The sequence below is a fragment of the Corythoichthys intestinalis genome, chromosome 5 (genome assembly GCF_030265065.1).
Source record: "Corythoichthys intestinalis isolate RoL2023-P3 chromosome 5, ASM3026506v1, whole genome shotgun sequence".
NCBI lineage: Eukaryota > Metazoa > Chordata > Actinopteri > Syngnathiformes > Syngnathidae > Corythoichthys > Corythoichthys intestinalis.
Window position 1 is genome coordinate 36,071,707 of NC_080399.1, and position 13,553 is coordinate 36,085,259.

A 13,553-nucleotide genomic window follows, 5' to 3' on the forward strand; every position below is an offset into this window, starting at 1 on the left:
TCAGTTTTTGTATGTGTTATAGAAATAACTGTGCTAAAACAGTTTTCTTTGCATTTCAGAAGTTAAAGAGGTTTGACCCAAGCCCCCGAAAATGAAAGAATATAAATAAATAAATACATATTCTGGCTCCGTGGCGGCCTCCACGTCGGGGAGTTCTGGCAAGAAATTCTAGCCACTTTCACCCCTGGTTATGGGAGACACACTTCACCAATCATAATTTATACGAGGGGCATTCAAAAAGTAATGCACTCAAGTGCATTGCTCGTACAGGATTTTACCAATCTTGTTTATATTTGGCACAAATATGATAGGACACACCTTTTTGCGATTGTTATATGTGTTTTTCTTATTTTCAGATTTTTAAAGCTTAAACTAGCTTCCAAAATGGCTGCCCCTCATGAAGCTCGTCAGAAACAAAGAGCTGTAATCGAATTCCTTGTTGCAGAGGGAGAAACCCCTCTGAGGATTCACAACCGGCTGGAAAATGTCCACAAGGATGATACCATAGACTATAGTACTGTAAAAAGATGGGTACAGCGATTTAAAAACAATACTGAAGACCATGAAGACAGTGAATGAGAGAAATCACCAAGGACCACAAAGTTCAAGGCCCAAAAGTCAGTTGACAAAATTATGGCCACCTTGTTTTGGGATTCTCAAGGTGTAATCCATTTGGATTTTTTGCCGAAGGGGGAAACCATTAACTCTGAGGTATACATTGAAACTCTTAGGAAGCTCAAAGCAAGAATTCGACTTGTTCGGCCCAACTTGGACATGGCAAATGTGCTCCTCCAGCATGACAATACACGTCCTCAAACAAGCATCAGGACCATGGAGGTCATCACTTCATTTGGATGGACTGTGATACCACATCCGCCATATTCTCCTGATTTGGCACCATCAGACTATCACCTCTTTGGTCCAATGAAAGGAGGACTTCGGGGCAACCGATACGGCAATGACGATGAAGTAAAAACTGCTGTCAAAAATTGGCTTAGAGATCAACCGGCTGAGTTCTACAGCACTGGTTGGTATACATGCCCTCGTTCATAGGTGGACTGTAGCTTTTGAGAGAGGTGGAGACTATGTGGAGAAGTAAAAATGTCATCCTCACACTTGTACCTTTCTTTTGATGTATAATATATGTTGCTATTATAATTTGTTTGTACATAATAAAGTTGGGTGCATTACTTTTTGAATACCCCTCGTATTTGGAACATTATGTCTGTGATAAGAAATGTTTCCACAATTTGGTCCCCCAGAACATGTTAGAAACTGCATGTTTTAGTATTTTGGGTGTGGATTATTTAAAATTTGAAGCGTGGGAAAATAAAATGTCCCTCGATTCTGGAATGACATTTTATCCAACTGGGATCAAGATGTGGCAGCAAATAAAATTTCACATGGAAATTGCTTCCATATTCAAAATTCCCTTTTCAAGCAAGAACTCTGCCAAAATCTATTTCTAAATAAAACAAAGTGTACGACAAAAGTAAACAAAACTGGCTGATGATAGCTTGAGGAATCATTTATTAAAAGCCTAATAAGATTTTCTTGTGTCCATCAGGTAAGAAGGAGGAGGTGTGGGTGATAGATGACCTCATCATCGATGGTAGCTCCTTACACAGCCGGCAAGTAGTTATAGACAGCTTTGAAGAAGGCCCTAACCAGTCTAACTGGCTGTTCTACCCGGGGGGAAATACTGGCCTCTATTGCCCCTACCAGAAGACGGGCTTGTAAGAAAAGTTTTTAACTTTGAATGTTAACAAAGACTTGTTTCGTAGATTTCGTTTATCTTTGAAATGAGCGTACCCGAGGGTGATGTGATCAGCAAAAAAGATGATTTTAACCTTGACTAATCTTTTTCCTTTTTGTGCGTCAACGCAGAGAGGAGGATGAGTCAGCCATGGTGTTTGTCTCCAGCGAGCTGGGGGAGCATTCCATAACCACCAGGGACATTGACGTGAATGAGAACACAATCATCCAGTTTGAGGTACACGAACACACACTCAAACGAGATTTCAATCATAAGGTGGATGTCTTGTTTTTCTTTACAGATAAATATCGGCTGCACGGCCGAAAGCTCCTCCGCACACCCAGTGCGCCTTGAGTTCTCACGGGACTTCGGTGCCACTTGGCACTTGCTGGTACCGCTGTGTGACGGTGGGCCGCAGCCATCTTCCCTGTGCTCCACCGAGCTCCACCCGGCCAGTGTTTATTTTCCTGGCGCCACGCAGGGCTGGAGAAGAGAAGTCATACACTTTGGCAAACTGCATCTCTGCGGGTGAACATCGATGCAACCTCTCTTTCTGTACCTAGCTCTGTATTTCTTTCTTCACCATCTATTTGCTTCTGTACTTGATTACTCAGGTCTGTGAGGTTCCGTTGGTATCAGGGCTTCTTTTCAACTGGATCTGCTCCTCCAACATGGGCTCTAGATAATGTCTACATTGGTCCTCAGTGTCAGGACATGTGCAGTGGACATGGAGCTTGCGTTGGGGGCACCCATTGTTTGTGTGACCCCAACTACTCTGGTAGTGACTGCTCTGTGCCCGACATTCCCAATGCGGACTTCCTTAAAGAGGACTTTGAAGGTACGGTACAACGGCGTAGCCGAACATTACATTTGTCACATAGAATAGCAGTGGGTCATTCCAGAAAAAAAATTAAATACATCGCATACAAATACACAAACATGCTGTTTCTGAGTAAAGTGTCCTGTCCTGGAACCAAATAAGTCTGGAGTACCCCGTAAAATGCTAATTTTCTATTGTCCCACCTGCTCCTAATGACCAAATGTATGCTTTAATAAACATTTTCAAATATTATTTATTATTCATGGAAGGTCTGTACCACAACATGCACACAACTCTGTTAGCATAAACTTTTTTTCCATTGAAAGTGGGCCAGAACGGTCAGGAACGCAGTTCCGGTATAAGATACAGGGCCAGAACGTAGTTCCGGTATAAGATTCAGGGCCGGAATGATGTTCCGGTACACGGTGCTTTGATTCTGAAAATATGACAGCAACTGTCGAAACGCGATGTAAAAAAAATAAATATATAAATGCTAGGCTGCGACACATTCATTTTAGCTCCGAGAAGAAAATCTACCAGCATCAGATTTACATACACAAAGTGTTAACAACAAGCATAATAAAGTGCTTGTGTAACGTAATCCGTTTTCACCAACATTTATTATTGATTTTATTATTCCACAGACGGCATGGAGGTTTCCCTAACTGCTCCAGTTATCCGAGTCTGACGATGATGAATCACGTCAATGTGCGAATGCACGCAGAAAAGCAAAACGCCTGGACTCATTTATCCGTTCAATTGGCTGACATACTGACATGTGTTCAGCAGAGATGGTTAGCTCTGATTGGTTCAAATGTGCATGTTTTCTGGAACAGCAAAAATAAAAAAGGTTGAATTGATGCGACAAAAAAAGGGCAATGCAACATAAAATGGATCAAATATTTAAGAGCAACGAAAGCGTTGAGGAGGCTTATTTATCATATTTAGTTTTGTTTACTCTGGTGGGGAGGTTCAGAACATTTTTGCTGTCAATGTGAACTTTGGACTAATATTTGTTCATTTATGTTAGGCTTCTTATTCATTTCCTTAGGATTTAAAAAAAGTCAATGTTTGCGCGATCTTCAAAATATATTCCAGTTCTTTCTGCATAATAGAAGTCATTTGTACTTATTTTTCTGAAAGTATGTTACTTCCATTATATGTATATACATATATATATATATATATATATATATATATATATATATATATATATATATATATATATATATATATATATATATATATATAAAGGAAATGTTTACATTAACTTCAATTTTAATATATATCCTATGTTCTTAAGTAGTTAAAATTGAGATTTGGCATTTAGTATGTGAGGAAATGAGGGGAAAATAAAAATTAGGAGATGGAGGTTGGGGTTATTACTGTTTTTGTTAACTTTTATTTTGCAAATCATTTTAAAAAATACAATTTTGAATGAAAATCAGTTTTTGTATGTGTTATAGAAATAACTGTGCTAAAACAGTTTTCTTTGCATTTCAGAAGTTAAAGAGGTTTGACCCCAGCCCCCGAAAATGAAAGAATATAAATAAATAAATACATATTCTGGCTCCGTGGCGGCCATCACGTCGGGGTGTTCCGGCAAGAAATTCTAGCCACTTTCTCTCCTGGTCATTTATGCAACCTTATAATGAACATGACTACAATAAGACAATATACTATATTTTCTTTCTTATTAATGTATTCTTTTTTTCTAATTTCTTATTTAAATGTGTTTTTCCTAAGTTAGTCGGAATGGTTTGCTTTTATTCCTGAGTAAAAGCGAATATTAGTTCAGAAATGCAACCGTGTTATCTTCAACCCTGCTACTGTGATTATGCCAAATATTGTAAAATACAACAAAAATAGTGTAACAACATTTTTACTATTGATCTTTAAACTGAGCTAATCAAGTCATGAATAATTTATTACGCATTATTGATGAATATATAGCAGAAAATTCTAATTGTTATGAAATTGGTATGAAAGTCTTTTTTTTATGTTTATTTTACTTATTTAAAAACGATTGTCCACTGGGACTGAAGTAACAGCTAGATAAAGAGCTAGCTTCTACTCCTGAAAAAAGCTAACGTTAGTACGCATTTGCAACCATGTTACCGTGATTAGGCCAATATTCAACATCTAAAAAGTCATGTAATTAAAATTTTATCATTGATCTATAAGTTGAGCAGATTGCACCTTTCATAGTTTATTACCTACTGTTAATGTATATGTAGCAGAAAATCTGAAAAGCTTTGAAGCCAAAATGTCCTCCACTTCTGGAATGAGCCTAGTAACAGTAGCTCATTAGTTGTGTTGTAATCATGTAAAGGAATTTATTGTTTGCATTTAGGTGGAGCAGTGGATGTTGACCTTTTTAAACAGCTGAGTGGGGGAAAACCATCCAGAAAATGTGGTATTATGTCCAGTGGGAACCATCTGTTCTTCAGTGAGGATGGTCTACGCATGTTGGTCACCAATGAATTGGATTTATCTAATGCCAGGTATTGTTTAGTTTGACAATTTCTCCATTATGTTGTTATGGATATATATGTTCTAAAACAGTTCGTGACTGTTAATGGTGCCAGGTTTGTTCAGTTCTTCTTGCGTCTCGGCTGCGGTAAGGCAGCACCGGACCCTCGCTCCCAGCCAGTTCTGCTGCAGTATTCTCTGAATGGAGGTCTGACTTGGGGTCTCCTCCAGGAATTTCTCTTCAGCAACAGCAGTAATCAGGCTCGCCTGGTGGCTCTTGAGATCCCACTGCGCGCTCGCACTTCATCCACTCGCCTGCGCTGGTGGCAGCCTTCTGAGAATGGACAGTTTTACAGTCCGTGGGTTATTGACCAGGTACCGTGGGGACAAAAAGGGGAGCAACTTTGTCTGCCTCAATCATCATATTAGTCGAGAACAACTTGACACTTTCTTTAAACATTAGGTGGTGGTTGGTGGTAGTGCCAGTGGCTGGGGCCCTCTTGAAGATGATTTCTCATCTATCGATGGACGTTCATGGCTCCACCACCCAGGAGGAACCAGAATGCCAGTTTGTGGCTCGGACGGACCTGCTTTTGCTTTTATAGAGAAGTCTAACACCCGCTACGCAGTCACCACGGACATCAGTTTGGGTCAAGACGCTTTCATTCAGTTTGACTTTTCGGCATCCTGCTCTGTAACCAACTCCTGCTACTGTAAGCAAGGGAAAATGTAGAGATAAGAATAATATTTGTAGAAAAGAATGAAGCTTAACATTTTAAATGTCGTTCTTTCTGTAATCACTATATAGCGGTGGAGCTAGAGTACTCTCTGGATTTAGGTCTTACGTGGCAACCTGTCATTCGAGACTGTTTACCGACAAGCCCCGACTGTTCCTCCTACACGCTGCAGAGGCTGCTCATTTCTGATACATACAACAAGTGGGGTCGGGTGACTCTACATATCCCATCATATGCAAGGTCAGCACGTTTCCTTTCTTGTAACTAAAACCATTGCTAACATTAAAAAAAATAATAAATAAATAAATGTTTAAATCTTGTATATACCACAATCTCTGATTCAAAAACTTGTGGAAAAACATCCCCATTTTTTTTTAATAATAATAATAATAATAATAATTAAATGAGAGAATGTTTACAGTGATTCTCCCTTTTTTAAAATAATAAAATAAAAATAAAAACGACATGAGAATGTTTACTACTAAGAGTTCGGGGAAAAAAAGTTCTGGAAAAAAATTCTGAGGTCGACATTAATGTCTCAGATATAATTCAGATATACTGTTCATATTCTTCATCAATTCATATACTGATATTCGGAAGTTTAAAAAAAAAAATGGCTAAATCGTTCTTGCTGTGGTAACATGGATTAGAAAATAAAAGATTTTTGTGCTATCTGGCTAAAGTATTCAAGGCAAGATGTTAGTTACTACAAAGATATATTGGTGGAATTAAATAATATCAGTTTTACAAGTTGCTACATTTGACATGAGATGGATATATCAGTGTGTGCCACCGCTTATGAAATCTACATTAATGCCTTTTGTCCACTTCCAAAACACGAGGGTTTATGCGATACATTTCTCCTAAATTGCTTGGATTTTAACGTTTCGGCCACATACTGTATCTCAAAAACTATAGCCAGTTGGCACTTTTGACCTAAATTTTCCTTTTTAGTGACCCTAATGTAGTAAAATCTCACTACCTTAATCCAGGAAGCATTTTGCTTGTAGACCAGTGCTATCAAAATAGTTGTCAACTAATATGATAACTGATTGGTTATCGGTTAAGCGATTATTCGTGTATTTTCAACTTTTGTCTTTCATTACCCTTAAAACTCATAGATTACAGATGATTTGAAAATTGGATCCCTTTTGTTTGTAGATCTCCAGCCACAAGGTTCCGCTGGTTCCAACAGGCCCCATTTGACAAGCAGCAGACCTGGGCCCTGGATAATCTCTATATCGGAGATGGCTGTCCAGATATGTGTTCTGGACACGGAAGGTGCCAACAGAGCACTTGTGTGTAAGTAACAAAGATTCACGGTTCAAATGAGACAATTCAAATATTCATCATAGAAATGTTAAAGAACAAAAAAAAAAATGCATGGTTTTATGGCACTATGAGCTCTTTTCCAAATGTGGATAGAAATCTGAAAGACATCAGATATACAACTACAACTGTAGTTTTATTATGCTAATGAACCACATACTGTACCTTCATCAGGTGTGATTCAGAGTGGGGTGGCGAATACTGTGATGAGCCGGTGGCTCTTCTCCCCTCCCAGCTGAAGGACAGCTTCAGTCGGACGCCCTCACTAAGTCACTGGCACACGCTCACTGGAGGAAAGCTCAGCACTGTGTGTGGGGCTGTGGCCTCTGGATCAGCTCTGCACTTTAGTGGCGTAAGTACTTCCTGACATTCTTGCAGTTTTGGAATCATTGAACAAGGGCTTCCACAAAATTATATTTTAATTGTTTTTGTTTTGTTTCAATTAGTCGACTAAAGAGGGCAATATATAAAACACATGATTTACTATATTACAGAATTCAGGTAATATTTTCTTTGCCCCCCCACCCACTCTTTTTTTAAAATGAAATAATAAAAACAAAAAAACGATGAAAAAAATAATGTTTAGTGAATTTTTCCTTAGTTATTTGAAAAGAAAAAATGTAAACATTTTAAAATGAAAAAATATTGACTTTTTCCCTTCAATAATTGTTTAAAACTAAAAATACATATTCATTGGTTGTCATTATTGTTATTTTTTAATGAAAAGAAATCATTTCTAAAATTTTTTTTTTTCAATACCTGAGACAATAATTACTATATTATATTATACGATGACAGAATTTTACAATTAACTCCTTCACGACCATTGACAATGATAATTCGATCGCTTGTCCGCCCTTCTTGTCAAAATTGGGCATCTACTGCCGCGAAAGGTAGCCAATGCCAGGGGAGGCTAAAGAAATCATATTTGAACATGTCTGAGTTCAACAATGTGTCTAAATGATTAATTGATGATCAAAGTAATTTTCGACTGAGTTGATCAATTATCAAATCGATTAGTTGCCAATTAATCGATTAAACACAGCAGCTCGCTCACATTTGTGACTGTCATTCGGGCGGCATTTTTCACCTTACGCAGAGTTGCAGCCGTCAGTTGGTGACAGTTGACCTCAACCTGACCAACGCCGAATTCATTCAGTTCTACTTCATGTACGGCTGCATGATCCCGCCTAGCAACCGTAATCAGGGCGTGCTCCTGGAGTACAGCTTGAACGGAGGAATCCACTGGCATCTGCTGACAGAGATCTTCTATGATTTGTACACAAAGCCCGGGTGAGTACCATTCATTTCGTGGATGGGAAGTGGCGGGAGCATTTGTCACACAACTTGTGTGTTACTTTGCTTTTATACAGGTTTGTGAATGTTCTGCTGCCTCCCGCCGCCCGCCAAGAAGGCGTGCGTGTGCGTTGGTGGCAGCCTCAGCATGACGGAGTGGATCAGAGCGATTGGGCTCTGGATAACGTCCTTATTTCCGGTTCAGACACCAGAACACAGATTTCTGACACCTTCGGCGGCGTGGCACTGCCCAACCACGAGAGAGCTCCGGCTGATGAAACCGCAGACCCAAACAGTGACGTGGCCGAGCTGGAGGAAACACCTATCGGTACGGCGCAGTTGGATTGATTATCGTAATTAAAGCGTCATTCTAACTAAAATGAAATACAAAATGTGAGCATGTCGCTTTGTTTTGTTGTCAGTGAGCGAGCATTGGTTGTTCTCAGAAGATTGCTCAGTTCAGCGTTTCTGCAGCTCCCCTGATGGAGTGATGGCGTGCGGCAATGCTGATGGCAGGGAGGTCTATGCTGTCACGCACGACATCATCCCTGAAAAGGGTTGGGTCATGCAGTTTAAGGTGAATCATGAGCAAAAAAGCACAAAAACTTCCATTATATGGCAGGAAATAGAAATAAAAATAGAAATAAAGACAAATCACTGTATTTTTCCTTTTTGATTTATTATAGTCTTTTAAAAAATAAGTACAATTAAAAATTAAAACATATGAATAAAAATAAAATATTATGTTATTTGTTTTTATTACAAACTTTAATAGTAATTTAATAGTAATGTCAAGATTTTTTAAATAATTTTTAAAAATGATAATAAAAATTGAATAATTATTTAATTTTAATATATACATATATGTGTATTATATATATATATATATATATATATATATATATATATATATATATATATATATATATATATATATATATATATATATATATATATATATATATATATGTTAGGGCTGTCAAATTTAACGCGCTAACGGGCGGTAATTAATTTTTTAAATTAATCACGTTAAAATATTTAACGCATTTAATGCATGCGCGGAATGACCTGCTCATGCATTGCCTCAAACAGAGTACAATGACTCACTTGAGAGCTAAGAGGCAGAGAAAGGTGTTTTGTTTTGTGCTTTTTCTTAACAAAGGTATACCACACTCGACGTGCTGGCACTTTGTTTCTTTATTAGCACATTCAGCTTCAACATTACCACAGCTTACGGCTCTCGGCAGGCCGTAACTCTAACTCACTCCTGCATCATGTGAGTAAACAAAATTGGCGCCGCGTGCACTTCAAGGTACCTCGGATAATTCTATATCAGAATATTACAAAAGGCGAGTGGACACAGGCGTTCATTGGACCGCGCCATTTATTGGCATAAGGTTCGGCAACTCCTTCCCAACAAACATAAGTATCATCTAGAGAAAGCACAACAAAGATAATATCTAAAAAAAAATAATAATAATGTTCACAAAAAGAAAAGCGCTGTATTAATGAGGCCCTATTCTCACACAGTTAAACAACAGTGCAAAGAGAACTGGCATTCCCAATCAAAATAGCTATGCAACATACACATAAAACTTACTCAGAATTTGGTCAAACTCTATTAAAACATTTTGTTTAGTTCAACAAATACACTGGATGGCAATATTTACTCACAATATACAAACGACCAGACGTAAAAGTACGTTGTGAAGCCACTTCAAGCCAGCACTCAAATGACGTGAATTACAATGGATGGACGAGTAAACAGAAAACTACTGCGTCAGTTGATGTACAAAACATAATGTTTGGCTTGATTTCTAAGTTAATTTAAAACTCGCCGTTGACACCTTGTGGTGTATTTAGTGTATCTAGTCCAGTTTATTTTTTGATTGAAAGTTTAACCAATTTTATTAAAACGAAAACATCAAGAGGCGTTTTAATTAGGGCTGTCAAAATTATCGCGTTAACGCGTGGTAATTAATTTTTTAAATTAATCACGTTAAAATATTTGACTCAAGTAACGCACATATCCCGCTCAGACAGTATTCTGCCTTTTGGTAAGTTTTACAGCAAGGCTTTTTGTGTTGTCTAAAAGCGAACTCTTGTGGTCGCTTTGCGACATGGTTTATTGTTTTCTTGCCAGTTCAATATGGCTGCACGACATCTCGGGCTGACTCCTACGTTGTAATGTTGTGATTATATGATCCTTGGACAAGATTTGTCCGTAAGTATGGTTGTTGTAAAGAATGTACATATTATGTTAGTAAGCGAAATGTTATATTTTTTGTATGAGACGCTTTTTGTTTATGTTTAGTGAACCTGTATAGCGTGCTAAGCTAACGTTTTTGCTAATGCAATGCTTGTGTACTTTTTTTTTGTAGTTTAACGACGGTCTAAAGAGGACAATGGTTTGAGGCCATTTTATTAATAAATCAGATGAAAAAGAAGAAGTCTGATTATTAAGGCGTCGTTCACTAGCTGTCTAGCTTTGGAAAAAGTAGACGCTTCGGAGTGAGGACAGCATAGACAGATTTAAATGACAGTAGAGTGAAATGCCCACTACAGTCCTTATGTACCGTATGTTGAATGTATATATCCATCTTGTGTCTTATCTTTCCATTCCAACAATTTATTTTACAGAATATATATATAATTTACAGAAAAATATGGCATATTTTATAGATGGTTTGAATTGCGATTAATTGCGATTAATTACGATTAAGTAATTTTAAAACTGTAATTAACTCGATTAAAAATTTTAATCGTTTGACAGCCCTAGTTTTAATATAAAATTAGTATAACTTATACAAACATTTATCTTTTAAGAACTGCAAGTCTTTTTTGTGGTTCCTTTTAACAGAAAGAATGTTAATAATGCTAATGCCAGCTTGTGGATTTATTGTTATAATAAACAAAGACAGTACTTATGTACAGTATGTTGAATATATATATATATCCGTCTTTTGTCTTATCTTTCCATTCCAACAATAATTTACAGAAAAATGTGGCATATTTTAGGGATGGTTTGAATTAATTAATTAATTACGATTAATGAATTTTTAAGCTGTGATTAATTCGATTAAAAATTTTAATTGTTTGGCAGACTTAAAATATATGTGTAGATATATATATATATATATTAGTGTAGTCAAATTTATCGCGTTAACAGGCGGTAATTATTTTTTTTAATTATTCACGTTAAAATATTTGACGCATTTAACGCATGCGCGGAATGACCCGCTCATGCATTGCCTCAAACAGATTACAATGACGCTGTTTTTTGCCCATTGAGAGCTAAGAGGCAGAGAAAGGCAGTGGACACAGGCGTTCATTGGACCGCGCCGTTTATTGGCATAAGCTTCGGCAACTCCTTCACAACAAACATAAGTATCATTTAGTGAAAGCACAACAAAAATAATTTTCCTATTTCTCAAAAAAATAATGTTCACGAAAAGAAAAGCTGGCATTCCCAATCAAAATAGCTATGCAAAATACACATAAAACTTACTCAGACTTTGGTCAAACTATATTCAAACATTTCGTTTAGCTCAACAAATACATTGGATGCCATCATTTAGTCACAATATACAAACTATCAGTGGTCACATACGTTGTGAAGCCAGCACTCAAATGAAAGTGAATCACAATCAACCCAGTCTTTAAAAAAAACAGCGAGCTACGGCGTCAGTCAAGGGATAAAACACACTCATTGGGTTGATTTCTAAGTAATTTAAAACTCGCCATTGACACATTGTGGTATATTTCAATCACTATCTTACTTAATTAAAGACACTGTGGAAGAACGGCTGTGACGTCACCGCTCGGCGACGTCAACAATGGCAAGCTACTAGTTTATTTTCTGATTGAAAAGTTTACAAATTTTATTAAAACGAAAACATTAAGAGGGGTTATAATATAAAATGTAACTTGTACAAACATTTATCTTTTGAGAACTACAAGTCTTTCTATCCGTGGATCCCTTTAACAGAAAGAATGTTAATAATGTTAATGCGATCTTGTGGATTTATTGTTAAAATGAACAAATACAGTACTTATGTACAGTATGTTGAATGTATATGTATATCTGTCTTGTGTTTCCATTCCAACAATAATTTAAAGAAAAATATGGCATATTTTAGAGATGGTTTGAATTGCAATTACGATTAATTAATTTTTAAGCTGTGATTAACTCGATTAAAAATTTTAATCGTTTGACAGCCCTAATACTAGTATATATGGTTTAAAAAGTACAGTGCATTTACTTTTTAATTTTTTTTTTTAAATAATACATAACACTTAAAAAAATTACAAAAATATTTACTGTATTATTCCCTTTTTTATTTTAAAAATGGAAATAAAAAATTTACTCATTTACTGCCATATACAATGATGAGGCATTGACAGATTGAATTATCATATTTTCACGCCATTGACGTTATAATAGACGTTTGCACTGGGAAGGGTTGGCAGTGATCGTTTGAACTTGATGTTACTTAACTTATTGTTACTTTATTAAAAACAGCTAGAATGATACGGAGGTTGTTGATGTGTTTCCTTTGATCCAAAGTTGTAAGTGGTAATTATTTTGTGGCCAATGTAAAAACAGTTCATTTTTAAAGAAACTGGTTAATCGATCACCGTCAATGAAAGCCATTGAGTTGAAATGGTAATGTTTGCGCTTACAAGCCTCAAAAACGTATTACGAAAGGTTTTTATGTCAACAATTTCTCTAAATGATTCATCAACTAATAAAATATTCATCAATTTTACAGTGAATTAGGTGTTGATTAGTTGATTCACTGTGGCAGCCCCATTAACAAACAAGATCATTCTAATCAGTAAAACAATTTTGTGGCTGTTCTCCAGATTGCGGTGGGCTGCGTTGTGCCAGATCACACCGCAGACAGACAGGTCCACGTTCAGTACTCTGCAGACTACGGTGTGACGTGGAAATACCTAGTCCCTCAGTGTCTGCCTGCTGATCCCCGCTGTGGAGGTCACGTCTCACCGCCGTCCGTCTTCTTCCCCGCGCAAGGATGGAAGCGGGCCGTCTATCCCTTGCCCGATGGCCTGGCTGGCACGTGGGTCAAGAAGTTGCTAAACATGTCGCACACTTAATATTTCATGCACCATCATACACGAG

At 37.1% G+C, this 13,553-nt stretch overlaps 1 protein-coding gene across 4 annotated transcripts in view; it reads left to right on the forward strand.

Annotated features, from left to right (window-relative positions):
• Nucleotides 1-13,553, forward strand: part of reln (reelin) — a 241,463-nt gene that overhangs the window by 170,302 nt on the left and 57,608 nt on the right. For all 4 annotated transcript variants that reach the window (XM_057835942.1, XM_057835943.1, XM_057835944.1 and 1 more), the window contains exons 39-52: nucleotides 1,568-1,736; nucleotides 1,888-1,993; nucleotides 2,058-2,284; nucleotides 2,371-2,594; nucleotides 4,930-5,080; nucleotides 5,165-5,423; nucleotides 5,512-5,761; nucleotides 5,857-6,025; nucleotides 6,947-7,087; nucleotides 7,289-7,466; nucleotides 8,214-8,407; nucleotides 8,488-8,738; nucleotides 8,833-8,987; nucleotides 13,277-13,491. In XM_057835942.1, coding sequence (XP_057691925.1) covers nucleotides 1,568-1,736; nucleotides 1,888-1,993; nucleotides 2,058-2,284; nucleotides 2,371-2,594; nucleotides 4,930-5,080; nucleotides 5,165-5,423; nucleotides 5,512-5,761; nucleotides 5,857-6,025; nucleotides 6,947-7,087; nucleotides 7,289-7,466; nucleotides 8,214-8,407; nucleotides 8,488-8,738; nucleotides 8,833-8,987; nucleotides 13,277-13,491 — 2,689 coding nt within the window. The remainder of the gene's footprint in view (nucleotides 1-1,567; nucleotides 1,737-1,887; nucleotides 1,994-2,057; nucleotides 2,285-2,370; nucleotides 2,595-4,929; nucleotides 5,081-5,164; nucleotides 5,424-5,511; nucleotides 5,762-5,856; nucleotides 6,026-6,946; nucleotides 7,088-7,288; nucleotides 7,467-8,213; nucleotides 8,408-8,487; nucleotides 8,739-8,832; nucleotides 8,988-13,276; nucleotides 13,492-13,553) is intronic.